General features: G+C 37.0%; 1 protein-coding gene across 16 annotated transcripts in view; it reads left to right on the top strand.

The window, feature by feature from the left end:
• ERC2 (ELKS/RAB6-interacting/CAST family member 2) overlaps positions 1-27,741 on the top strand; it is a 918,423-nt gene that overhangs the window by 414,789 nt on the left and 475,893 nt on the right. For 13 of the 16 annotated variants that reach the window (XR_012489712.1, XR_012489713.1, XM_074313131.1 and 10 more), the window contains 4 exons: positions 3,771-3,908; positions 10,320-10,460; positions 13,593-13,733; positions 18,005-18,040. Coding sequence is in view for 14 of the 16 variants with exons in the window: in XM_074313131.1 (XP_074169232.1) it covers positions 3,771-3,908; positions 10,320-10,460; positions 13,593-13,733; positions 18,005-18,040 (456 nt within the window). In the remaining 2 variants the exon portion in view is untranslated. The remainder of the gene's footprint in view (positions 1-3,770; positions 3,909-10,319; positions 10,461-13,592; positions 13,734-18,004; positions 18,041-27,741) is intronic. The other 3 variants (XM_074313133.1, XM_074313134.1, XM_074313137.1) reach the window with 1 other exon arrangement.

Here is a 27,741-nt window from a genome sequence, read left to right as displayed (position 1 = left end):
CAACATGAAGGTATTTAATACCACCCAACAGTACATTTAAAAATGATTAAGATGGTAAAGTTTATGTAATGTGTATTTTACCACAATTGAAAAAAAAAAGCATTGAGAGATTAGCAGGCCTATACATTTGTGCTTCCCAAGCAACCTATTTCTTTTTCAAAGTTCTAATCTCTCACGTAACAACATGTGATCCTACTGTGTATAAACACTGTGTGGTTCTGGCCACATGTGACACATGAGTTCAAAAGCATCTCAACTTGTCTATGTACTTCTCAAGGTGGGAAGTCCCTCAGTCATGTTCTTAAATGATATCACTGGGTGATATACAGACTCTTCATGTCTGTAGTTTTCTTATCATAGACTGGTACCAAAGTGTTTCATGAACCACATTTGGGCAAGTGTCCGAATTAAACCTTAGATTTTTAGCCCTGTAGGAACTTGAAAAAGAGGAAGTTCAGAATAATTGCTCCAGGATGGTGTAGTTTGCCGGTTCAGGAGAAAACACCAGGGCTCTCCCTAGGTATTGTAGATATGGGTCCTTTTTGTGGTTACCCATGCTCTGAACTTTCTTCTGAGTTTCTGAAGGACCTCTCCTGCTGGAAGGTGAAAATGTCAACACTTGGTTTCTCAGCTTCCTTTGCAGTTGGGCTGTGTGCTTTGCCTTAATTTTGCTCCTTAGATGTATCTTCCCCAGCGTCAATGGGATGTTGGGAATGTGAGGGGCACTCTGATGCAGTGACCACAAGGTCCAGGGCGTGGGGCTGCACACCCGCAGGGCTGGTGGTGGTGTCCAGTGGTCAGTTATAGATGGGCTTGTGCTGTAAGCCTCAGAGTCTGGTATTCCCTAGCTGGGCAACAGTGTCTGCACTCGCACTTGCTTCGAAACTTGGGACATCATTCTGGGCTATGTTCCCTGACTCTGGTTCCCCAGACTACTGTTCATGATGTTCAAGGAAAATAAGTTGGCAGGCACAGGAAAGTAAAAAGAAGCAAAGTAACGTCGTTAGTCACACCATTGCCAAAAAATAACATTTTAGTGAATTCCTTTTATGTATGTTTTCTGTGTAAGAATATTTTAAATATTATTTGACATTCTGCTTTTTCTTCCTCTACATTCTACTATTTCCATTTAGTGGCAACTGTGTGCAAACATGATTTTGAATATTTGCATAATGATTTAAATGTACCAACAATCTGTAATTGTTAGTAACTTGGACAATTAATGTTAAGTAGGCATTTATGTTACTTATTATTTACTTATGTGTATAATATTTATTATTTTTATGTACAAATATAAAACAAAAACGACTCATAATCTCGTCAGTCAGATAATCCTGGTTGGCATTAAAAATTAATAAAACCCACATGGTTAGAAAATTGAAGTTGAAAACCTCAGAAATGTATAAAAATGAAAAATGGAAGCTCCCCTCTCCCTTCTGCACCCTTGATCCTTTTCCCCAAAACTAAACACTGTAAAAATTATTTATATTTTTTCCAGAACTTTTTTTATTTCAGTAGCTACATATATGAGTATGTATCTCCTTATAGATTTAGTTTTTATTTACACAAGAGTCTGTATTCCCCACACTGCTCTGCACCTTGTGTTTCTCTATTAAGAATCATTGTTGGAGATCTTTGTGTAAAATTTTTTAAAGTGGTGCATCCTTTGTTCTATAAATGTGCCTGCAATTCCAGATCTGTTAATCAGTCTTGCCTGACATAGCATCGCTTCTGCTGCTGGGTTCTTAGATACGAGATAAACAGGTATGTAACTCATATGTCTATCGGTCTCACCAGCCCACATTTCTTCAGCTCATAGCTCCTACCTGTATGCTGGTAAGACCTCTAACCCTCCACCTCCTTAGTCTTCCCTGTTGTTTGGGGAGGGCTGTTCTCACACAGGCTCATAGCCAAACTTCTTTAGCCTCTATTTCCAGTGCCTAAAGTTCCTTAAAAGCTGTGCCTACTGCTGCCCCAGGGCTGAGGCCCTGAAAGTCCCCTCTTCCCTGTCTAGGGCACTGTCTTCCAAGCTGCAAGCTGTGTCTGATCAGTTTGCTTCGAAGCACCATGGATTTGCGCATATATGTGTACACAAACATCTGTGGGTATGGGTGCACTCAAAACCATAACACACTGTGTGAAGAGTCAGTTCCCTCAGATGCTGGCTTCTTCTATATAAGGACTGTCATTCTGCCGTATAACCATCTGTGTTCTTGCTCACGCATATGTTTGCTTACGGTGTTGTGTGACTGTCTGAACACTTGTCTGGAATGGAGGAAGCCTTTGTCAGACTGCAGATGGTTATGTCTTTTGAGTTCTTGTATTTTCCATGGAGGGACAGTGTATTCTCACAGTGGTGGTTGGGTACAAACGCATTGCATTTAGATGAAAGAGAAGGTTATTTGACCTATAACCTGAGTTTTCAGGATGTATGTCTCAAGGCAGAAAACATGTCTTATGAAAAAGATACGTTGACAAGAAAAAAAAAAAAAAAAAAAACAAAAACAGAATGAAAGAAGGAATGGAAGGAGGGAGGAAGGAAGGAACTAAGAAAGGAGAAAAGTCTATCTCTGTTCACTCACATCCATTGTAACCATTGGAAAAATTAGCCAAGTCCCATGTCCTGCAGATTGAGGGTCAGCGGCGTCATTGGCTTTGTATTCAGAGCCATTGTGATGCTGCTGCTGCTGCTGCCACCTCTGCTGTCACCCTCTTCTCCTTCTCATTATGGCTGCTACTACTGTCATTATTGGTATTGCCATTCCAGATTCATACGAAATGAATCAAGTCGTCCAAAAATTTGTTTGAGTCACACATTGTGAAACGTGAATTTGGAATGACTTCCTGAGAAAGCCTGGATACAGAATACAAATATTTTGAATGGACTTATCTTAGAGTTGTACTGCTATTTTTCCTTGTCATTTTAAAACCCTTAATACGAATAAATTGTTTGTACAGTGGAGCTTTCTTTTAATCCTTAGATAAGAAATATATGGTTTGAAAGCAGAGAATAAAAACATGAATGATAGAGTCCGCAGTGCCCACCAGCAGGTCCTGGCTGCTGCTGCTCTGGGGCAGGCGTTAGAATCGGCTGTGTAGCATGTTTATTTCAGGCTGCAGATAGTGGATAAAAGTGGCTGGTAGGTTGCCAGCACATGACTGAGTTGCCAAATGGAGTGTTTAGTACTTGTTACATTTGATTTATATCACAAGTTCTTCCCATTAACAGTCTACTGGTGATAACCTACTTGGCTTTTCATGTGGTTACTTTGAAACAGCCACTTGACAACATTTGGCACATCACAAAGTTGAATACTGAATCAAGGAGTGAGTGAATGATTACATAGGTTCTGCCGTAAGACTGATATGGTGCTTGGTGCAGAATGGGCACCCATTCTGTTCATTGAGTGAATAAATTCTGCATATGTGTTTCTCTGATTCATTGCACCATGATATGGTCTATGGGTTTGAGACTTAAAGGGCTAGTTAAAGGGATAGAAATAATAGTGCTTATGTGTCCGAAGGGCTTGCATTTGTGTGGAGGGAGATATGCTGCTCATTTGTATCACCAATTGAAATACAAATTTGAATTACATGGAAGAAGGAAGGCCTCATGAAAACAGCGTTAATTCTAAGTCAAAATATAAGCTCGTAGTACTAACAATTTCCATAATCTCAAGTCTTTTTTTTTTGAAACAAGTCCCCTTCAGCACTCTTGGCCCTGGCTATGTAATGAAATATGCATTAAATATGGTGATCTTTATTTTCAGATTGAAAACTTGCAAGAACAACTTAGGGATAAAGACAAGCAACTGACCAACCTGAAAGACAGAGTGAAGTCCTTGCAGACAGATTCCAGTAATACAGACACTGCCCTGGCGACGCTTGAGGAAGCTTTGTCAGAGAAGGTGAGCTTGCACTGTAAAGTGGGGCATCAGATTGATGGGAAAACAGTTGGGAGGACATCATGCAAATGCATTTCAACATGCGTGCAACCCCCATCCCGGCTGGTCCTCCCACCCCCACAACCCTTGTCAGTAGACTGGGCACCCTGAGGCCAAGCTTGCCTTGTGGAAATGCAGACCTGATCTGTCACGTCATCCTGACCCTGCTTAAACACCTTCAGTTGTCACTGTTCTTAGGATGATGAAAAGTGGAATCCTTAACCTGGCTCATAGGGTCCATCCCTTCATCTGATCTGGCTCTTACCTGACCAGCCACCTCTCTCTCTGCCTTACTCCTCCTTCCCTCCTACCTTCCCTCCTTTTCCCTTTCTCCCTCTTATTCTCCTCCCTTCCCTCCCTCCCTCCATCCTTCCCTCCCTCGGTTTTCCTTCCTTCCTTCCTTCCTTCCTCCCTCTCTTTCTCTCTCCCTCCCTCCCTCCGTCCCTCCGTTCCACCCTCCTTTCTTTCCTCCCTCCCTCTCTCCTTCCCTCCCTCCCTCCCTCCCTCCCTCCCTGCCTCCCTGCCTCCCTCCTTCCCTTAGTTCCTTCCTTCCTTCACAGCCTCATCCCACACCTCTTCCTTATTCTCTGTGTTCTAGCCATACTGGTCTTCTAGATTTTCAAGTGCACCATGTTCCCTCCTGCCTCACACCCTTGGCACATGCTATTACCGAGTCTAGTATGTTCTTTAATTTCTGCAGACTTAATTCCTCTTCTTCTGAGAGGTCAGTTTCCTGAGAAGCTATATTGCACAGTAGTTAAGAATGTGAACATTGGAGCCAGACTGCCTGGGTTCAAATCCTAGGTCTGACATTTACTACTTTGGACAAGTAACTTTCACTTCTTCAGTTTCTTCATTTGTAAAAGGGGATAATAATAGTTCTTCCCTCAGTGGATTATATTTGGAGAATTTGCATTCGTATATGAAAAGTGTTTAGAACAATTGGTATCATAAGTTATAGGTGTTGTTATTGTTATTTTATTAATCATTTCCTCAGGGAAGCTTACCAGGTAAAATCCTCTTTTATGTTCTCATAATACCATGAACCTCCCAGAGCTTATGTTACAATCTTAATTGTGCTTTTATCCATTTTCCTGTGATAATTGATCTCCTCTGCTAGGCTCCAAGCCCAGACAATGGACACATGTTTGTGTGTTATTTGTGCGTGTTAGCGTACCTTCCCCCGGTGTCTGGCATGATACATGCGTGGAGGTGGGTGTTGACTGAGTGAGTGCCCCCTGTGTGATGGGTATGGCTGTGGGCACTGCAGATGCCACAGGGAAGAGTCCTGGCTCTCATGGAGTTTAGGTTCTAGTGGAGATGAAGGAGAGACAGACAATCAATAAGTAAAATAGATGTGATTTCAGGGTTAAGTAGCTGTCTCTCCCAGGGCCTCAAATTTCCCATTTGTGGAATGGGAGGGATTAGATTAAATGGCCCCCAGGTTCCCTAAACCAGAGTTCCTGAGGGAAGGCTTCTTGGACTTACGCTTCAGAATGAGCCGGAGGTGGCTGTTGATCATCTAAATTAGGCCCCATCTGCACCTCCTGAGTCAGAACTTTGAGTAGGGCCTGGGAATTTGCACTTTACCAAGCTCCCCTTGTCATTTCAGTGTACACTCTAGTCTGAGAACCACTGATGTATGCTTAATATAGAGAAACAAAACAAAACAAAAAAAGTCATAGTCTATGTATGGCTAGGTAGTCTTCATGTTCCTGTTAAAACATACGATTATAACTCTAGGATTAAGTTGTAAGATAAAATATTTTATTTGAAGACTTATAAGAGTAAAAATGATGATTTTTAGGGGAAAGATATTCATCTCTTTTCAGTTTTCAAGAATGTATTACCAAAGCTCTCCACAGTAATTTTGTTTGTAAAATTTGAATGAGGACATGTTGGTTCAAAAATTATTAATGATTATGTAGCCCTTTTGCAGTTTTTGAGTGAGAGGATGTCAGCCTATTTGTACCTCTTAATTTCTTTCTCCAAATTTACAGAAGTAAACATATACCATATAATTTTCCATGTTGTAGATTCTTGGCAGGGTTTTATCTCTTTTTTTCCCCTGGCCCTATTAAGATTTGATTTACTCTAGTTTAAATCCCAAAGAACTCCCAAATCTGAAACTACTCCCTTTATTTAAGCACTTCCTTTGAGACCAAGAGCATAACTGGGGAGGAAAGCTGAGGTCTGTGGGAGTCTGCCCCCTCAAACTGTCTCCACTACTTGATAATTGCATCAAGTTGGGCAAGCCTCTTCTGTCAGTGTCTCTCAGTACCTTATGGTCAAAATGCACGTTTAAAATAGCTGACCTCTAAGTTCCACTCTCATGTGGAACTACCTTGCCGATAACTGCTCAGTTTGCTGCTCTGCAGTCCCAGGCACATGAAATCTGAATGGGACCATAGATGAGGAGTAAAGAACTTAATTGCCTGAGAAGAGAAGGCCTGGCAGTGAGCACAGAGGAGGGACGTGGGTTTGGGGTGATGCAGTAGGGACTGGTGGCAACTGTGGTGAGCTGGAGAGTCCTTGACCTGTCTCAAAACATTCGAGTTCAGATTTTTAAAAATCACAATGCGTAGGCCAAACAAAGTAGCTCTGTGGGCCAGCGTTGAACTGTGAGGTGTTACTTTCCAAACCCTATTTGCATTTTGTTTCCTCTCACGGTAATAAAGAATAGAAGCAAAGAGCAATTTATTTAGAGGGAATTTTCAAAAGCTGCCACCATCGCAATGCTAATGTGTTTGACAAGCACAGACAAGAGTATTGGCTAGGAAATGGCAAGGTTGTCTACCATGGGACAAAGAAGAGTAGACTTAAGTATTTTTTCCAGTGGGTGTCAAACTTCTCTGGGCATCCAAACAATCTTATCATGTAGGGAGCTTCTCAAAGTACAGTTTTCTGAGTTCAATTTCCTCGTGATTCTGATTTGGTTGCTCTGCTGTGGCTCCAGGAACCTGCGGTTTTTCACAAGCCCAGTGATTCTGATGCCGGGGAGGACCGCACTTGAGAAACACTAAACCCAGACTTTTTCATTGTAAAGGCGGGAAAAGGGCTCAGTGAGGTGAAATGACTTGCCCATAAATGCACATTGGGGGCATGTGCACCACCATTCTCCATTTCTGAGCCTTGGGCACATGTCGTTTGTCAACCGTGGCACAAGTGAGCTTCTCAACCCAGCACTCCAGGAAGTCACTTACATGCTGTCTAAGGCGGCCCTCGGCTGGGACTTTTTTGCCTGTCCTGGATTATCCAAAGGCCGCAAAGCTCACGTGGGACAGAACAGGACGAAAACTCAAACGTTCTGGTCTTTGTGCTTTTGTCATTACTATATCCTCATTGGCCTTGCCCTCACAAGTTCTATTTTTATCCACATATAATAGATCCTCTGGAACAAAACATAGTGCAAAAAATAACGTGATTAATTAAAAACCATGTATTCATAAGAATATTAATTATTTGCTGTCCTTTTCGCCAATGAGTAGAACCCATTAGGCACTATTCACCATCCCACTTAGATTATTACACTCCAGAGAAGTGTGTTACTCCTTTTAATTTCCAGGAACTTATTCCAGTATCCAAAGTGTGCAAAAAACAATGCTACTAGCAAATTAAGATTGAGTGTGGCTTAATTCTAGGATTGACACACAGGAGCTCAAGAGATAGAACCCACAGTATTTATAAAGCTGGTCTCCCAAGCCTTGCTGTAGCCACATAGCAGATAAGCAGTTGAGAAAGCCAGATAGCAGAGCTGGAGGCCACTGCAATTCACTTCCCACCCAGTGATAAAGCACAAATAGATTAGACCTGTGCAGAGCCAGATGAGTGCACAGGGAACACTTGCCAATGCAAATAAGACTAAAACAAGAACACATTGTTGGAATTTCTGCAAGTTAGTTGTTAATCAAGTAGATCATGGCATATTAGGGCTTTTTAACACATGTTTTTGACATCTGGCCCTCTGCGGCTGACAGTTAAATTAGTTTTGTGATTGACGGAGAAATATTTTGGAGTATTGAATCATCAATAACACTTAAAAATATTATACTGCTTGCTGATTTTTTTTGTCATCGATGCCCAGTCAATAATACAAGGGCTTAGAGCAAATCAACCTACTTTCCAAATGACTCTGACACCTTCTGGATGTTAACACACATACTATTAATTTTATTTCCCTTCCTTTGAAGACAAGATCATCCCTAATTTGAGTTCTTATTCTTTCGATCAGCCTTTTTAATTGCCTGTTGTGTGCCAGACAGTTTGCCTCACCCGTTGGATTTGAGTGCTGCCCTTTGAAAAGCTAGGCTGGGAGGATGGGCATGCAGTAAACCACGAAAGGGTGCTGAGTGGGAATAAATGCCACATGATCCGGCCAGAGTGATTCCTGGGAAGGTTTCCAAGTAGTGAGGTGACACGGTCAGTTTGGAGCTTTAAAAATATCACTCCAACAGCCATGTGGTAGAAGCGATGAGATGGAGAGGGCCTGGTAGCCGGGTGACCAGTAGCAAAGCTTTTGCAGTAAGTGTAGGCAAAAGGCTGCGAGGGCTCAGTTGCTGAAATCGTTAAAAGTCCTTGAGAGACTTATCACATACTGAGGCCATTTCCTTTTATAGATCATAGAATCATCCACTCACCAATGTCACAGACAAAGTAAAATAGGACTGTAACTGGAATCAAGAAGGAATACATAGAGGCAATTAATAGACTCATTTGTTCTGTTTCCACCCCCACTGTTGTAATAATATACCTCATTGTAAAGTATTTTTAAATAATTGCAAAACAATAATGGTACTTTTTCTCCTTGAAAGCATTAAATATATAAATTATTGTTATTGGAGTAGAACAGTTGCTTCCCTGGGGGAACTTAAATCACAGACTAAGTGTTCAAAATAACTTCCCTCTGCATTAAGCATTATTTTACAGTTATCTTATGTATCAGGCATTGTCTTGTTCTATGTACTTAGAAGAATATAAAATACAATATCAGGATACTTACGTGTCCTTGTACCAATATTTTTTAATATTGCCATCCAAAAAGAAGTTCAGATATGTGTTGAATGATTTGAAATAAATTTTATAAATCTAACTCGCCCTTTTCCCAAATGAAATTTTCCTTAAAAAAAAAACAATGTTCTTATTTTGATCGCGGTAAGGTTCCACCATTTTGGAAACATGTCTACCAGAGTACTGTTTTCATTTCAGTATGAAAGTGAAAGGCAGGCAGGTCCTCACATCTTCTTGAATAGCTTTAGGCATATGTTGGTGGCAATAGGGTCTCATGGGCTTGGCTAAGACTAAGAGAGCCCTGGACATGAGGGTGGGCCTTCTGTTTATGAGCTGGGTCATCTTGGATGAGTCAGCCAGCCTCTCTGAGCCTGGGTTGCCTCAGCTCTGTACTGTTCCCAATGGCAGTAGTTGAGACCTCACAGCTGTGAGGAGGCCCACACATCACAGTGCCTAACATGTAGTAAGCCCTCAATAAAGGGAAGCCGCTTTGTGAACTTTGCTGACATTTAAGCAATGTTTTGGAGGCTCTCCTGATTGCCAAGAAGCCATTGAAAACATCTGGAAGTAAATAAACATCTCTAGACACATTGGAGAATCACTTATACAATGAGCTGATTCTTTATTTTATTTCGAGTTCTCAATGTGAGTCAGCCATACGTCTGGGAGTGCCTGCGTCCTGCCCCACTTCTGTCCCCTTTCTTGTCAGAGAAGTCTCTTCAAAAACCAAGCAAAGTCCTTTGACGTCAAATGGGAAAGCCAGGCAATGATGGTTGAGCCAGGAGGTTGCTTCTGCTTCTTCCTCTTGCCCGTACAAGGCTTGGGCGAGTCTAGAGTCTTGGCACCCAAACCTGCCTCTTCTGGAATTGCTCTTGAAATTGTCTAGGTACCAAAAACAGCCTCAGAGCTTTGAACATTAAGGTCCTTCGCAACCCTGTGATGCCAGTTCTTATTAACAAGCTGAAAGCTGTATTGATGGTCTGTTATACCTCTCTTAAACACCCAGTTTTGAGTATCTTGAGTGTGTTGATTCCTGTAGAGAACTCTTACATTTATTGCCTCACTTCATTTTTTATACATACATATATATATATATATATATATATATATATATATATATATATATAAATTCTATATACATAAATTATTTATGTATATATTTTATTGGGGTGACATTGGTTAGTAAAATTATATAGATTTCAAGTGTACAATTCTGTGTTACATCATCTATAAATCCCACTGTGTGTTCCCCACCCAGAGTCAGTTCTCCTTCCACCACCACACATTTGACTCATTTATTTTCGTAGCATGTCTTGGCACACACACTGATGGGTTCTCACCTCTTCTTTTTTGACAATTGCCTCACAGGAAAGAATAATTGAGCGTTTGAAAGAACAGCGGGAGAGAGATGATCGGGAAAGACTAGAAGAGATAGAATCCTTCCGAAAAGAGAACAAAGACCTGAAAGAGAAGGTCAATGCTTTACAAGCTGAACTGACTGAAAAAGAGGTGAGTCTGGAAAAACCAGGGAACCACACTGATAGCCCCATATTCATTGTAGCTTCAGGAGACTACAGTTTGAGGGACTGTGTGAGGGCTTTGGGGACATAGTTACCTTCCGCTTGTAAAGCTTTCTGAATGCAAAGGAAAATGTTTACTTTGACTCCTTTCATTGGCAATGTTCTATGTGTATCTTCTCTACTCTACTAACTGCATACAATGTAGCTCCTTGAAAATCTTGTTGTTTTACCACATTCGTGTGGCTTAGGGAATGCTATATTTTTCGATGTCCCATGATCCTCTGTTGGAGATAACAACGACAGGATTGATGATAATAATAACAGCTCCACTTTACTGAAGGCCTTTTACATTCTAATCCTTGTGTTGGGTGTTTTACATTCATCTGTGCTTTTCAGATGGATCACTTGATACCCCCAGGTTAGGGTGATATCATGCTGGACACAATGTACAGGTTAAATGTGGCTATTCTTCTGGGACATCACTTTCATATTATAGTAAATAATTTAGAACAATATTTTTCATGCTAGAGCAAACATGGAAACAGAAAGCAGATCTCATCTGTGTTTTTTCCAGTCAAACAATATACTTTAATGCAATTTTTTGCTTGAGGGTTATGGAGAGGATGCTTTTGGCTTATAACCCCCAAACGCTGAGGGATACCTATAATCCCTTTAGTTTACTTGGGAATACTTTGGTGAAAAGGTTTGAGAAGCAGCCATGCACATTATTTTATTCAATCTCCAAAACTCTGATACATGTGCCTTGTCCACCCTTGGTCCATTTACCCTTATTTTTGTCCGCAGGAAATGGCCATCTCCTTTAGGTCCCTCACCCTGCTGGGCTGTATCACTGCATAGCTGTACATCTCCCAGCTCCAAAGTATTAACTCAACCATTGGGTTTGGTGATTCTATATAAATTTAGGTACTGTCTACATTATGAATCGAAGAAGGGAAGAATTGAGTAATAGGGGTTTCCAGTAAACTCAGAAACAAAATTTATACAGCTTAAATTTTAAGTTTTTAGAGAGGAGGTGAGTTTTTTGATATGGAAATAAAGAATGTAAATCCCCTTTCCACTGTTTCACTGGTAAACTCCACTTGGGGGCTCTGTAATTATTGTAGTTGGTATTTGACAGAAAGCACAGAAACTTTGACCTTATTTGCAGCATTTTTCACTGATTTCAAGTGTCATTCATAGGTTTACACCTTAAAAATATATATGTATACACACACACACACACACATACACTTCTAATTGAAAAGAGATTTTGACGTGGTGGAGCATAAGCATTAAGTGAAAATAATTTTTGAAATAATGCCTACATTGTATGAATTTCAGACTGGCATTTCAGCAAACATTTATTGTTCCTGTATAATAATGTGCCTGCCACTGGGCTGGGTGTGTCAGTTAAGCTTCCACGAGAGAAACAGAACCGTATTAAGAAATGTAACCATGTTAAGAAATTTATTGCAAGGAATTGGCTGACAGAGTTATGGGGGCTGGCTAGGCAAATCCGAAATCCACAGGGCAGGCCATCAGAAAGAGCCGGCTGGAAACTCTCAGACGGTAGATGACGCTGCAGGACACAGGTGGAATTTCTTCTTTCTCAGGGCATCCTCAGTTCTACTCTTAAGGCCGTTCAGCTGATAGGATCAGGCCTACCCAGATTATGGAAAACAATATCCTTTACTTCAGTCATCTGATTGTAGGTGTTAGTCACATCTACAAAATACCATCACAGTGACACCTAGACTAGCATTTGATTGAATTACTGGGACATATAACCTAGCCAAGTTGACCCATAAAGCTATCACACCCAGTAATTTAAAAGTTATAAAGAAAACAACAAATAACTGTTGCCAGCGGGGAGCTTATAATTTAGATGAGGTGATCATAACCTTTACCAGGACAAAATGCCTGGATTATAAGGTCCTTTATTATTTCTATGGGAGTGACATGATAAAGAGTATTGATCTTTGAGTTGGAGACCTAGGTCTGAGACCTGTATCTCCCCTTAATAACTGGGAACATTGGAGAAGACACTCAGCTCATATGAGCTTCAGTTTCCTGACCTGAATGAGAACGGCTAGCCTGTCTCTCAGAGAGTTATTAGGAGCTGGGTTGTTGGCTGGCTGATGGTGGGAGTCTCTTTATCAGCAAGACTATTGCAGAGCCCATGAAGTAGCCCAGACGTAAAGTATTAGGTCACATCATTTACTGAGAGATAATTGTGTTCTTAGTGGCTTCCTCGGTGCTGCAAATGGATGTAAAGGAAATGGACAGGGTCTGATTTGGGTAAAACCTGAACACTGTAGTCACATAGTTAGATGTTGCTAATCATTTCATGTTTGGTGATGGACAGTGTCCTCCTAGCTGGCAGAGTTGTGTTCCACGATCTATGCAAGTATTTATTCCTTTAGTTTTTGGAGTTCAGACAATACAGGGAAGCTCTTAGTTTCTGGGTGTGACTGATGAATGGAACAATTCAGGTCACCCCATCGCTGAGTTGGGGAGATTCATTTTATCTGCTGAACCTGGATTTACAAAGGACTGGAACATAAAGCCTACTCTAAATTTTTAAATAACTTTATCTTTGATTATACAGACGGTGTTTGAAAGACCACTGGTCAGTTTTATGTTAAAGAAAGGGAATTTGATCAAAAATTAATAGGATGTTTCTTTTATACTTGATTTGCCCTGGGAGGAAGGGTGGGAAAGCATTAAAGTCAGTATTTTCTTTCGTATTTGTCTTAGAGCCTGTACGACCTCACAGCAATAAATGTAAATGGAAGGTTCAGGGTGTCTGTTTTACCATGACATGTAAAGACCAGCTTGGGACTTACGTCATTACCATGACTTTGAGACATGAAACATGCATTTGCTGACCACACCATTTGGTCACATTTGATTCTATTGCAATTAGATCCTGCTCGGGTCTGTAAGCTGGCCAACTTTAATTTCCTGGCCAGAGCCGACTATTGTTACCTTAGTAAGACTATATTTACCTTTTCTGTCTAATGCACACTTTATTGCTATGTATAGAATCAATGTATTCAAATGGAAGACATTACTAGTAGAAATTGCAGTGTTTTACTTACTAGTGTTCTTTTTCTTTCAGTCTAGTTTAATAGACCTCAAGGAACATGCATCTTCATTAGCCTCAGCAGGGCTGAAAAGGGACTCCAAATTAAAATCTCTAGAAATAGCCATTGAACAAAAGAAAGAAGAATGTAGCAAATTGGAAGCACAGTTAAAAAAGGTAAGTGAAGCCTAAAAAAGAAAAAAAAAATGCTCATTTTACAATGAATTATAGAATGGGAAAGGAAGAGACATTTTTCAAAAGAAACAAACCACTTATCTTTTGCTGTCTACTGACAAAAGAATTAATTAAACACTCTTAACTTTATTCCTAAGAAGTCTGCATCAAATCTGTCTGTGAACCTGAAAAATTATCTTAGGTTTCCTGTCTGAAAAAACTTGAAAAATACATGAAAATAGTAGTGGACATGAAAAATATTATAAAAACCAGCCATTACTCTCTGGGCAAATCTCAACTATCAAAAGAGATAAATGGAAATTTTTGCAACAAACTAAAGAATCCATTGGCTTCATTATACTTTGATAAACTTTTGCTACTTTCAGAAATAGGTAGATTTTCTATCGGAACTTTGCAAAGTTTACCTGACAGCATGAAATTTCTAGAAGTTCACCAAAATAGTCAAGTCTCTAGAACATCTGTGGGATGACTATTTATATTTGACCCAAAATGGCCTGACTCTCTAAGAAAGCTTGTTTTCTGTCGAAGGCTTTGGAAAAGAATGCAGGATCTTTACATTGCAGCATTAACATGTTTTCTCTGAACTGAACATTTTTGTGGAGTACATTTCCAGTCATGCATCATTCCCTGACTTTTTCCCTGTGTTGTTTGGTATGTCTGCATTCATTGTTCACGTAAAACTCATAACATTATGAGTTTAAGCATTTTGTTTCCCTTTGACAACTTATAAACTTACTCAAAGGAGATGATAAGAATCTAAAACATGAAACAAAGCATATAATAAAATTTGACTACGTATAATTCATAGCACATTGGAATGAGGATTTATTTGCTACAGTTATGAAAATATGACATAGATGGTAGGGATGTGAAAGCATCATATATCTGTGGAGAAATTATTCTGGATATCTTAAAATTTAATATGCTATTTTATATGATGCAATATATAACTAAAATGTGATTATACTGTGTTCACTTTACCACGGAATTTTAGGAAATTGTCATGAGAAATTTCACACAGTAAAGTCTCCTTACCAATACAGCAAAAGATAAATGCACAGATCAAATCCCTTTGCAACAAAACAGCAAGAAAATCTCTACAATGCAAAATCTATTTCCCAATCCACTCACCATCTCATCTTTTTCTAAGCAAGATCTAGTTAAGCAGAAATCTTGAACAATAAATAGAAGAATGTAAATTGCCCATTTGAGGGTATTTAAATAGAGATTGATTTGGCTGTTTATGCACTGGGTGTATGATAATACATTCTTGACACATATAAAAACATGTTCGGCAATGTGTTATACTTGCATACTCATATCGAGACAGGAACTTGTGAAATGTACTTTTTATTTAATGAACAGTTTTGTGATCATAAGGCAGGCTTAAGATAACCCTGTGAAAGAGAGAACTTCATTGGCTCCTTACGGTGGTCCTTTGTATTATCTTAGCTCAGTTGCATTGTGCTGAGTCCTGAAGAAGAAAGACCTCACATGGACCTGGGCATGAAAGATTGCCTTCACCAACTCTGAGGAGCCATTATGGGGATGAGGGCACCCCCTATATTGTTTCTGCAGATCCCTACTAGACACCTTCCCTTTTAGGGAAAGTCATCAATGAAATTTGAAACCCTCTAGTAATTAAAAGGAAGAGGTTTATGTATTGATGCTTATAGTTCCATGTATATGACTTGACTAGTTTAACAAATCAACATCTGTGCAATTCAATTTAATTTCTTTCAACATAGCTATGGTTCGCCCGAGAAATCACTTGGAGTATGTGGTTTTCTTTCACTCACAGACAGACACCATGTACTGAAATTCACAGACCAAATTCTGCAAACATTCTAGCATTATTCCTGACAAAATTTTAATATTCTGCTCCATCACTAGGATTAAAGTAACAAATATGGTTGTCTTGCTGTAAAGGACCTATTTAATTTATCAAAAGATAACTTATTTCTAAGTATATAAACAATCTTTGCTTATACTATCTCCTAAATGCATAGTACAGTGAGATTAAATAAGGTAATTATAATTTAAATATTTTCATACCTAACCTGCAGATGCTATTTTGTTATTTTTGGCTCCCTAACATCAACTAAATTCAAAAGTTTAAAATACTTTTTCTAGTAGTCTTTAATTTCTGCTAATAAATAGTTCCGTAAAAACCTCAAGTACCCATCACCTTAAAAAGAATTGAGATCTACATGAAATATTTGAAAATATAAGCCAACAGTATGTGAATATACATATAAACACATCATTTACTCATGGAAAAATAAGCAGCTATAAAAGCTTAAGGAGTGTCTGGGCCTCCTTTTAAATAAAAGGGTATGTGACTGGTGAATAAAATATAAAGGGTTACTAAATGAAAGCTGAAAACATAATACTTTTATTATGTCATAAATAAACCATGAATTCCCAATGGAATTTTGCTCAAGATTTGTGAGCGTCCAGGTATTTTTGCAATAAAATCGACACAATGTAGATGTGTTTAGCTGAACAGAAACCTTGTCTGCCAGTGACAATGGAATCCAAATCGGGATTTAATTTTTTTTTTTTTTTTGTCTTATAAACAATTCTTGGAATTGGTAAGGTGAGTTTTTATATAAAAGTTTGTGGAAAACATTCACATGCACAGTTGCTTTTAACCCTTCACTATACTGTGTTAATTTAAAACATTTCCAAATCCTTTGTGATGAAAAATGGTTATAGGCAGAAAAAGAACTATTTCTTACACATTCCATCCCACCTCTTAAAAACAATGCACTCAAATGTTCACAAGTGAGGATATCTTTACTGATTGGTTGATAAAAATGGTACTAACCAAATAATGCGTAACTGAGAGTAATGAATGTGTTTTATAAATCGGTACATTCATTAACCTTAAATAGACACATAGGGGTTGAGAAGAACCTGATTTGTGATGTATGGATCATTTTGTCTTTCAAAAGAGTATTTGATGTTCGATATGTAGAAGTACATTTACCTTATATGTACTTACCTTATATTTCTATACCTAGAGATCAATTGAGAAGCAACAGCAATTTAAAATGTTATGATTTGTGCTATTTTTTAATTTTCCAATTAATATTATCTTTAAGGAGGGTGTTTATTTTTTCTTTTTAATTAAATTTATTAGGGTGACATCGGTTAATAAAATTATATAGGTTTCAAGTGTACAATTCTATAATGCATCATCTATATATTGCATTGTGTGTTCACCACCCAAAGTCAAATCTCCTTTCATCACCAGAGGCTGTTTATTTTTAACCATGGTAAAATTATCATTTACTTCATTATAGTTGAAGAAATAAGAAAAAAAAAAATTCAGGCTCTTCAGAGGCACATATCTTAGCTTAAAGCAAAGTAAAATTTCCTACAGTACTTAACCGTCTATACCTTGGGGCTGAGCCCCAAATTAATGATGCAGGTATTTAAGACATATTGCTTGACAGTGCTATTTAAAATAATATTTAGTACATTTAAGTGCACAAATATTTAAATTTTCTACCTAAATAGGCAGGAGAGCATTACAGATTCTTAAGCACTTGGAATATAATAGGATAGTCACTAAAAACTATATAAATTTTTTATTAATTATGAACTAAGTAGAAAATGGTAATGGACAATGGATAATACTTTATTTTGGTTCCCTTTATTCTTCCTGCTGACTTAAATTTTCACTTCTCCCCTTTACTGTTAATCCCGTAATATCTTGCTTACTGATACTTTGCTATTGCTAAACTTCTGTTTGCTGATCTATGTTTTTCTAAAGTTAGACTGAATAGAAAATTCAGGCTTGTGTTAATATAAAAGAAGAGCTATAAATTCAATGATAAGATTTAATTAATCTTTTATTATTACCATCTTTGAAGTTCAGGTAATAAATTGTAAGCTTGGCCAAAAGTACTTCTTCTGATTCATTGCTAGAGACCAGCACTTCATGTATCATCAAAAGTGGACAGCTTTCTTTATTTCATGGGTTATTTAACTTGAGAAAGGGAAAGTAACACAAACCTTAAATTTCTTATTCCAGCTATTCTTTTCTAGGAGCCAAAGTCAACATTTCTATTTCCCTAGAGCCTCTCACTTTCACTGTGGAATGTTTAGAAACTCAAATTTCTTCTTTTTTTAACGAACAGTTCGTCTGTGCAAATGCACTGGATTTGTTGAGCTAATGCTGTTTTTCTGGATCTTTCCTTCTTTCCTTGTCTGTGCTTCAATGCCTCCCCAACTTTGCAATGTAGCAAGCTGAGCAGTTGTTCAATCAGATGTACAACCCAGTAAGTCGTTTCTAAAAGTTCCCGCTGTAACATATCAAAGCATGAGGATCCGTTGATCACATGTCATGGTGCACCACACTGGGGAGGTTTCAAAAATATTTATGAGTCTCTTCCCATTTCCATTCTGTCAGAAGAAATGACCTGTGCAGAGGCCACTGCCATTTCTTTTGAATGTAAAATTTAAAAATTAAGAAGTCAAGGACATATTGCCAGCTCTGATATTACCTCCTTCGTAACTTCAAGTCCTAAGCTATAGAAAAGCAGAGGTCAGCTGCAGATCTAGGCTCCTGGAATGCTTTCTGAGACCCTTTAAATGCAGACTTATCCATACCAAAAGGAATTTGTAAAATAGCAAACAACTTAATGTATGTTACATTCAAGTGATAGAAGTTAAAATAGGTTTAGATTTAAAAACAGGGCTACGCTCTTTGAGATTGGTAAATGCTTAACATTATTGTGGGTTTTATAAAAGTTAAAACATGTCATTTGGCTGAGGTCAAACTAAAATATAGCTTCCTAATAACAGATAGTAACAGTTCTGATTATAGCTTAATGGTGCAAAGAATAGGTAACTAGTGTAAATATGTATAAAATGGTCAAGATGCCATCTCTAATTTTTGTATCCTGACAGGTGTGCATTTATATGAAGCAGTTTATTTGTTGTTGTTTTTTGACTTATTTAGGAAGGACTTTTTTTTTTTTTTTTTTTTTTGTCAACTCAAGTGGCTTACTGGGAGAAACATTTTATAAAGGTGACCACAATATACCATTTGGCAGATGTGATCTGTGACAATATGCATTCTAATTACCTCCTACTTATAAATTCCCATCACGGGGGAAAGGAATAGCGTGTATAAAGGAAACAATTCAGCTAACAACGTTTTGTTAAGGTGCTGCTCCAAAATACTACCTACTGCATGGATACACAAGATGCTTGGATGTATTTAATTAGATTCAGGTTTCACCGTCCACTCTTTAAAACGAATTTTATTCTTGTAAACTGACTTCCTCAAGCCCTGTTGAGCCTCTTCACTCACCTCTTTCCCCAAATATGATTGTTAGCACAGCAGCAAAAAATAGTCCAAGTTTCCTTTCCCTTAACATTTGAATGGAAGTGTTAATAAGCAGGCACAAGACAGTGGGGAAGCGAAGACAAGTAAGACTGGGATAGCTTCAAGCTTGGAAATTGATGCTGGGAAAAAATAGTGTTTTCTTTAGGTCATTTCAAAAAGGTATAAAGTAATCTCGCTGAAATTGTTTCATGCTTACTAGTTAAGGACAGGAGAAAAACCTAAGCATGCCACATTTTGTGTGTGTGGAGAATGGCGAGGGCTTATCTCTGCCGCACAGATTTACCCGGCCCACCATAGGAGTTCACCATTCCTGTCAGGACAGGTGGGATCAAAGAAATAGCTCGGTTCATTTCGAGGCCATTTCCGGAAATTTGCATGACAGGGCACTTATTGGGCTTTTCCTTCATTTCACCTCCAGTGATGGGTCTTCAGGATGCGAAAGCGAACTTTTCAGTTCTTCAGGTGGCTAATTCAAAAGCCATTGACTGACTTTTCTCCCCCAGTTAATGAAGCCAACCCATTGTTTTGGCATCCTGGGAATATAGCCAAACTTTCCTTATGTTAACTCCCCAACTACAGATATTTGCAGGGCCCAATTCCTTTTTGGACTGACAGGGATGCAGCATAATGACTTTTATATCATTAATGTCTTTTAAAATGACTGTGTTTTTTCAGTTATAAGATATATGGTTACAGTGGAAATTTACAAAAGTATGGAAGGACATAGGAGAAAATAAAAATAACAAGACATCTCACTGCACAGAAAATCACTAGGAACATTTGGGTTGTTCCCTACCCAGACATCTTTCGTTTCTTATTGTTCTCTTCTCCCCGCGCTCCCTTTCTCCTTTTTTCTTTCTCCTCCTTCCCTCGCTTCCGCCTTCCTTCTTCCCGTTTTCTCCTTCCCTTCTCCTTCCCTTTATCCTTTTATCTCTTTTGTCTTTTTTTAATCTAATGCTCTATTTCTTTTCACCAAATTGTGTCAAAGTGTTTATTGTGTTTTATATCCTATTTTTTAATATCATCAGAATTTTCTCATATAATTAATTATTCTTCCAAAACACTATTTTAATGGTTATTCCACTCTATTATTCTCTAAATGTTGGTCATTTTTTCCCTGTTTCTGTGTGTGTGTGTGTCTGTGCACGTGTGTGTATGTTTGCCAGTATAATGTTCCTAAGAACATCTTTCCCTTTTAATTTTCCCAAATTTCTGTTTTTTTCATAGAATAAATTCCTGGCCAGTGATTTTCAAAAGCTCCCAATAGTTCCTGCTATTTGTATTTTAGAGAAGTTCTATCAAGGCACTTTTCTTCCAGCACTGAATAAAGGCAGCTTTTTCTGCCACACCCAGACCAACACCAGGAACCATTTTATATAACTTTGACAAATGCATAACATAGGTGGATTGTTTTTTCTTGCTTTCACTTTCTGTTCTTTAATTATTATTAATACTAGTGTGGTTGTTTGTTTGTTTTTTTCTGTAAATTGTTCCTCAAAATCATTTAAACACTTGTTTTTGAGTTTACTGTTTTGTTCATTGGTTTGTATAAGTTATTCTATGCTTTGTATAGAAACTTTGTCAATTTGTGGCAAAGTTTTATTTAACTTAATTTTTTTTTTTTTTTTTTTATGGAGAGAACTGTTTTTAGGTTCTTGATCTGTGTTTCCCTTTAGGATTTCCTAATTGCCTTTATACTTAGAAGTCATTTCTGATTTCAAAAATAGATACCTATATTTTAAAAAACAGTGTTTAATGTTGCTTTTTATATCAGTTTAATCACTTTGCCTATCTCTATTTTATTTTGATTCATTTTGAGTGGTGACGTTCCAGCTTTATATTTTTCTAAACGATCGAGTAATTATCCCAGTGCCCTTCATCAAAAACTTCTTTCTTTATCCACTGATCTTGATACACTTTTATTGTATAGTAAGTTCTCATATCTTCCTGTTCATTTTTTATCAATGTTTATTACTTGTTGGGTCAGAATTTTAATTATTGTATCTTCATAATATTTTTAAACATCTAGTGAAACAAATTCCACCCTAATTTTTTTTTTGCTTTTCGTTTTGTTTTGTTCTGGTTTAATGTTCTGAGCTTTTAATTTTCTGTTATTCCAAGTATACTTCAGGATCACCTTGTCAATAAAAAAGAAAAGACAATTGTTCATGATTTTAATTTGAATACTATTCAACCTATAAAATAATTTTACAATGGTTGATACCTTTCCAATATTATTTCTTCCCATTCATGAACTTGATACAACTTCTATTTATTTCAGTGATCTTCTATAGTAAAGTTTTGATATTTTTCTATTGTAGGCCTATGACATTTCTATTTAAGGATAGTCCTAAGTGTTTCTATATATGTAATTTTTAGGTTACTGTTATAAATGCTGTATGTCTCCTTATATTTTCTTAAAAAAAAAACAGTTATTGGCACCTATGGAATTTATTTTATTTTTGTATGTTTATTTTGAATATGGTAACCTCCAAAATTTGATGAAATATAACCTAGTTGTTTTTGTCAGATAATTTTACAGTCAGTCCTGTGTCCATCAATCCAAACTAAATCAGAGTAAATAAGTTTTGAAGTCCTCCCGGGAGTGATCTTTTTTCTAGAGCAGCAATAAACCTACCTTTAAAAACATTTTACTTATACTCTAGTCACTCCATTTTACTAAGTGATACTCGAATGCCATTTCTTAGGAATCTAAAATTTTGCCTTTGTATCCTTTTTATTTCTTATAATAATAGCCTTTCTGCAACTTAACTACCAGTCTCTCCTCCTGGAAGAGTTTTGTCTTGTCATTATAAACACTGTGCAGGTTATATTCACTTGAGTTCTTTTCTTCCTTTAGTTCCTAATTCTAGACAAATAATATGTTGTTTTCATCAGTCTCACATACCTTCTTTGCTGTAGCCCTAGAGTTTATTGTACCCAGAGATGGTATCCAGAGTGCTCTCATATTTTTTTAATGAATCCTTAGACCTCTGGATTCTAAATTTAGTGCTTTGTATAATACCCTCATTGCTCTGTGGCACATGACTGATTTGGAGGCACTGGGACAGCCATGCTGTTGGCCAGAACACACTTGAGGAGCCTCTGATATTCCCACACACATATGAGGCCCCTACTGCATGGTCTCTATCCACTGAAAGCCCATCTCTTCTGCAAATGCCTGTTTTGCAGGGCTCACATTTTACATAAACATTTATAAGAAAAAAGATCAAGCATTTTTCCAGTCCAGTGGGGGAAAATAATCTTGTTAATGTTCAGTGAGGTCTTCCTGATGTATATGTCATTCCAGGACTGTGCAATCCCAGGGACATGACAGGCTGAATGATAAATACGTTCACAGTCCTTGTCTGGGTACCGTGGTTGCTTTTTCTGACTTCTAAGCTTATTTTTGAAAATTGCTTGATTCTCTCATAGGCTGGGAAATTACAACTATTTGAGAGATAATTTAGGGCATACACATAGCAGGTGTAAACACATGCACACACAGACACAAACACATACCTCGCACTTGATCCAAGCTTTCAATATCTTAAGAACTCAAGTAATATTTGAAATAACACTTAAGATTTGAAGTTACTCATTTTGTTTCAGAACATCCAGGTAATTACTTCCGTTCTCTACATTGCTAATTTTAAGAGATTCCATAGTTAAAAGGTTATATTAATAATTATTTTTTGTTTATATGAAGGGTCTTAAAAAGTGTTAAGCATAGAATTAATTCTTTTTATTTTTTGTATGTGGTATAAAAAATATTTTGAACACTTGCGTATGTCTATTTATAAATATCCTATTTGTTCCATCTATGGCAAGAAGTTTATTTTAGGAATAGTTATATGCAAATTGTGAATATTTTAGATGTGGTTAGCTAGAATTGTGAAAGAATACTTTCTGTAGAATTAGGCAGTTAAGATTCAAAGATTCATCATTATTAGTTTCCAAATGTATTATTTAGCCTCAGCTTATTATATTTGCTATTAATTGGATTTAAAATAAAATTTAACTTTTATAGTATGTTAGAGTTCTATATTCACCATTAAAAATCTTTATTTAAAAAGGTAATATTTTGTTCATAACTCAGAGCTATGTGAAGATTGCAACTTCTTTTACACAATTGAAATCAAATATAATGTTTAAAGTAGTTTATATACCCTGTTATGCTGTTAAGATATGAAAGGAATGTTAAAGCACGGTTAACAGACACTAAACTCCCAAGGTGCTGCAATCAAATCATATTTTTACGGTGCATAAATTTAGCAAATTATTGCTAAATCCCACAAGCAGCATGGAAGAAAAGTCATCAGATTCATTAGTTAGTGTTCTGCTTGTAGTTTATGGTTATGACTAATCATTTGTTTGAGAGAAATTATTTTTTATTAAAATTGTTAAGGCCCATTTCAGAGAGAATGTAATTGAATATTCCCTGCCTAGTTTCACAGCAGGTTTCTGGACCAAAGTCAATGCTTTCCTTTCTAGGCACTCGGAGTGATGAACTACCATTTTGTTGAAAATAATCAATGACTAGCCTTCCCATGAACAGTATAAATAAACTTGTAATTTGTCATATTGATACTATCAATCCCTGGTTGGCTTTAGCTACTTTTTGCTCTTAACTTTGATTTAGATATAGGATTAATGTGAAATTTGCCTTACTTCCCGAAATCATTCTAAATTCTTTCTTTAATTAAAAGAACCACTAGATACTGTTATGGACTGCTTGTCCTACGTTATGACCTGAGTTCTCTTTTGTGCTTGATTCAGGCTTTCAAAATCAGTTCACATCCAAATGCTGAGGCTTGCCCACGTCAGGGAGACTCCAAATTTTATTTTGATTATTCCCATTTGTGGGGAAATTTCCTTACATATGGAAATGCAAGAAACATAATTGGGGGACCATCAAGACTAATATGTTATACAGACATTTCTGAACTGTTCTTTTTCCAATTTTCTGTGTTTCTATAAGATGATTGAGAGTTACTCTAAAAGTCACCAGAAATACAGTATTTTGAGGCAGAACTACATACCTGGATTTGCTCTTAAAATGACCTGTTTAATCAGCAAAATTGAATCTCTTTAGTCATTAAAGAACGCTTATTGGCATTCCTTTGGTTTTAATGATTGGTGGATATCTTGGAAAGTGACAATGTGCTTGGCTATATTTATGATAAATAAGTTCTGGAACCATTAAAGGAAAATCCACACCAATCTGAATTTTCAAGAGCTAGATTCCCCACTTATGGACAAAGCTGATATGGCTTAGAAGAATGCCATGGGAAATCACTTCCTGACCTATTTGGGGAGCTAATTTCAAACCAACAGGTCCATAAGGGGAAATAATTACTGTACATTTTCAGTCCAAACCTTGAATGTGTCAGAATGCCACGGTAGGACTTTGTTCAGGTAATGCTTTATTTAAATATACATATTATGCTTTCTGCAGTGTCTAAAGTACATTAGGCTCAAATCTATTGTCTACATTTTTTTTTTAAGCCAAGCAAGCAGTGAATTTATTAGAGAGGGACAGTACACTCGCAAGAAGGGAGAGCGGGCAGGCCTGGAGAAGAGCAGCTGTGCCCTGTTATCTAGTTTTGGTCCCCATCAAGAGCTGCCAGTCCAGATTAAAGACCCGTGTTATAATTTGAAAAGGCAAGAGTATTATCTAAATGCAAATAAACTGCTCCCTTCACTCCATTTTTAGAGGGTTCTGGCCTTGTAACTTTGAGGGGAGCTTGGCTTTATAAGCTCAATTTCCTTCTGTATTTCTGTAGTATAGTATCACCCCCATGCTCGTACATTGCAGCGTAACATACTCATGCTGTACGGCTTAACAATTTCAGCTCATCTTCTGAAAAGTTGTGATTCAGGCCAAATAGAGCTGGTTACCTGCAATATCTTTTATAAATTCCAGGGAAGCTTTTATCTGCATCACTCATGTTGGATTGGGGATTCACCAGTCTTCCGACATGTGAAACTCTTCCCTTAAGTCTTCACATGGACCCTGGTGATGAACCAGAAGCAGCTGTTACTCTTCCATTTCTGTATGTCTCATTCTTACAGTTTTCTGTTGACTTAAAGGATTTTTAAATGCTATCTATTTAACCTTTATGTAATAACCCTTCCAAGAATTCTGTCACCAGTATTGAAGGTGGTTTGACATAAATTCTTTTGCCCAGAAATTAGTAGATATTGATAGGGAGACAGATAGATATATTTAACTGAAAAGCATTCTTAAGGTTATCTAACCCTTTTAAAAGGAAGAATCATTAGCACCTACAGGCATTATCCGATGGACACCAGGCCAGCTATAACCTTGGCCGTGGTCCTTATTTTACTAACATGATCTAACTTTAGCATGACGTGAAATCAACAGTGGTCTTGATTCAGGTATATTTTTTCCTAAGCTTTCTGTACCTCTAAACATCCCATGAGTCCTTTAACCATCCTAACTTTTTGGGTTGGAAAGACTACCAACCCATCTAATATCACCATGTTGAAAGCTGGCCTTAGATTATGTTTTTCTCTCCAAGGAGCTAAAATAAGGAATGTGCTCATATACCTATTGCCAGCAGATTTCTCTGTAAACCTAGTAAGGAGGCTTCTCTAAGGCATATGTAGTATCTTGTCGATGAAAATTAAATAAACCAATTAACTTAGCTGTATAACAAGCCCCATTGATGGGATATATGTCATAAAATAGTATTCATAATAAACACACAAATGAATGATACCTTCCCCGTGTTTATCATTTTGTAGTTTTCACTGTCCTCAGAGGGGCTAATTCATTTGCCTATAGTCATAAGACACAGGGCCAGACTTAATTAAGCTCTAGGTCTTGCAACTAGTAAATCTGTACCCTCTTATTAAAAATCATGATAATAATAATCTTAAGAATAAAAACAATAAAAATAAACCACAGTGGCTAACAGCTAAATTTTTTGTGAATCTTTAAATCTGAGTGAAGAAACGAATTTTCACTTGTCAGAAGTAAGCAATCAAAACATAATTATTCTTTTTTTTTTTTTTTGAGTGTTTCTAGCTGCTCATTACTCAGTTCGTTAATTTTTTTTTTTTTTTTTTTAAAGATCTTGATGTCATTGGTTGGGTAGTTTGAGAAAAATGTCATGAAAGGTTTTTAGCTACCATAAAATAATGGTAAGATAGGAAGTGGAAGAGAATTCACATGAAATTTTGTTTTTTTCGTTTGTTTGTTTTTAGCAATCCCAAAACTGTATATTTAAAATGCCTTTTTGTTACAAGAGTAATGAGTTGATTCTTTTATCACAAATAGAAGTAGTTATAGGGAGTAGTTTCTTTTAAAACAGAATACTTACTTTACATTTTTAAAAGGGAGACTAATACATTTAACTATTCATTACTTCACTTCAAAATAAAATTGTTAGATGAATAAACTGCTGAAAGCATTATTTTCAGTTTTTTATATTTTTAATTATGTTGAAACTGCTTACTAATCTATTATAATGAAACCCAGTGTACATATTATTAATAAATAAATTAATTAATGTTTTCTGAGAAAAGTTGGTAAAAGGGGTAAATCGTACCTGATAGTATGTTGACTTGTTATATTTTTCCAACTTCTTTTGCATAGTTGAGTTTATTTTTTGAATAAGGAAATCTTAGTTTAAAGAACATGAAAGCAAATTATTCCCGTTCTATCCTCATGCTTAAATAATATGTTACATGCAGAAATATTATTCTAAAAATGATTATTTTGTCATTAATAAGAAATTTATTTTTATTTGTACTGATTTATTTTTATTTTTTTCTACTAAATCATTGCAAAGATTGTCTACCTTTTAACAGTAGTTTTAGTATTAATTTTTCTAACCATGCATGATTCATTTGACCCTACAGTAGCTGTAGCTTGCTTGCCTTGTTTTTTCCCTGAAATTTAAAAAAAAAAAAAAGGTGTATAAAAACACAATGAGCATTCGCTTTACATAGCAAGACAGCAGAACAACTTTAGTCCTAATATATTTTGAACATTATATTATTTCACACATGGATGCTGGAGATACATACATATATGACTTCTCTGAACTTTCTATGTTGAATGTGCACTGTTGTTAAACTACTTGTTTTTCTCTGCCCACTCTTTGAAGAAGTCAATTAGGAATAATGGGAAACAAGGGGTAGGCAAAACATTGCAGTGCAGTGTTATTTCCATCTGTCTGGGAATATTTCAGCCAAAAGTTTATTTTGGGAAAAAAAAAGAAGCCATAACAATCTCATACACACAAAACCACAAATACTTTGGCTGCAAATTATTCTGCAGTGTTGTTGCTGTGTCTGTTCTCGTGTGTGAAGCTGCCACCCACCCATGCATGTGTTTGCAGATTCTCGTCTGTCTGCTTGTTCATGAATTAACTCATCCTCCTCCTGGTTCAGGTTAAATTTAATCAACAGAACAAGAATTTATGGGTATGACTGTTAGCTGGAAAGTCCTTCCTCATGTCCAAGCCTTTCTTTCAAAAAATATCTTCTGCTGAGATTTCTCAGTGGGATGAAGTATTCAGTGATCAGTCAGTTAATCTCTTATATGTTACCTGGCTTTACATATGCCCTTGATGGTTCTTGGCAAAATAATTTAAT

The sequence above is a fragment of the Rhinolophus sinicus genome, linkage group LG10, assembly GCF_036562045.2.
Source record: "Rhinolophus sinicus isolate RSC01 linkage group LG10, ASM3656204v1, whole genome shotgun sequence".
Classification (NCBI taxonomy): Eukaryota; Metazoa; Chordata; class Mammalia; order Chiroptera; family Rhinolophidae; genus Rhinolophus; species Rhinolophus sinicus.
The sequence above is the reverse complement of the archived record's forward strand: the minus strand, read 5'-3'. Positions and strand labels throughout refer to the sequence as shown.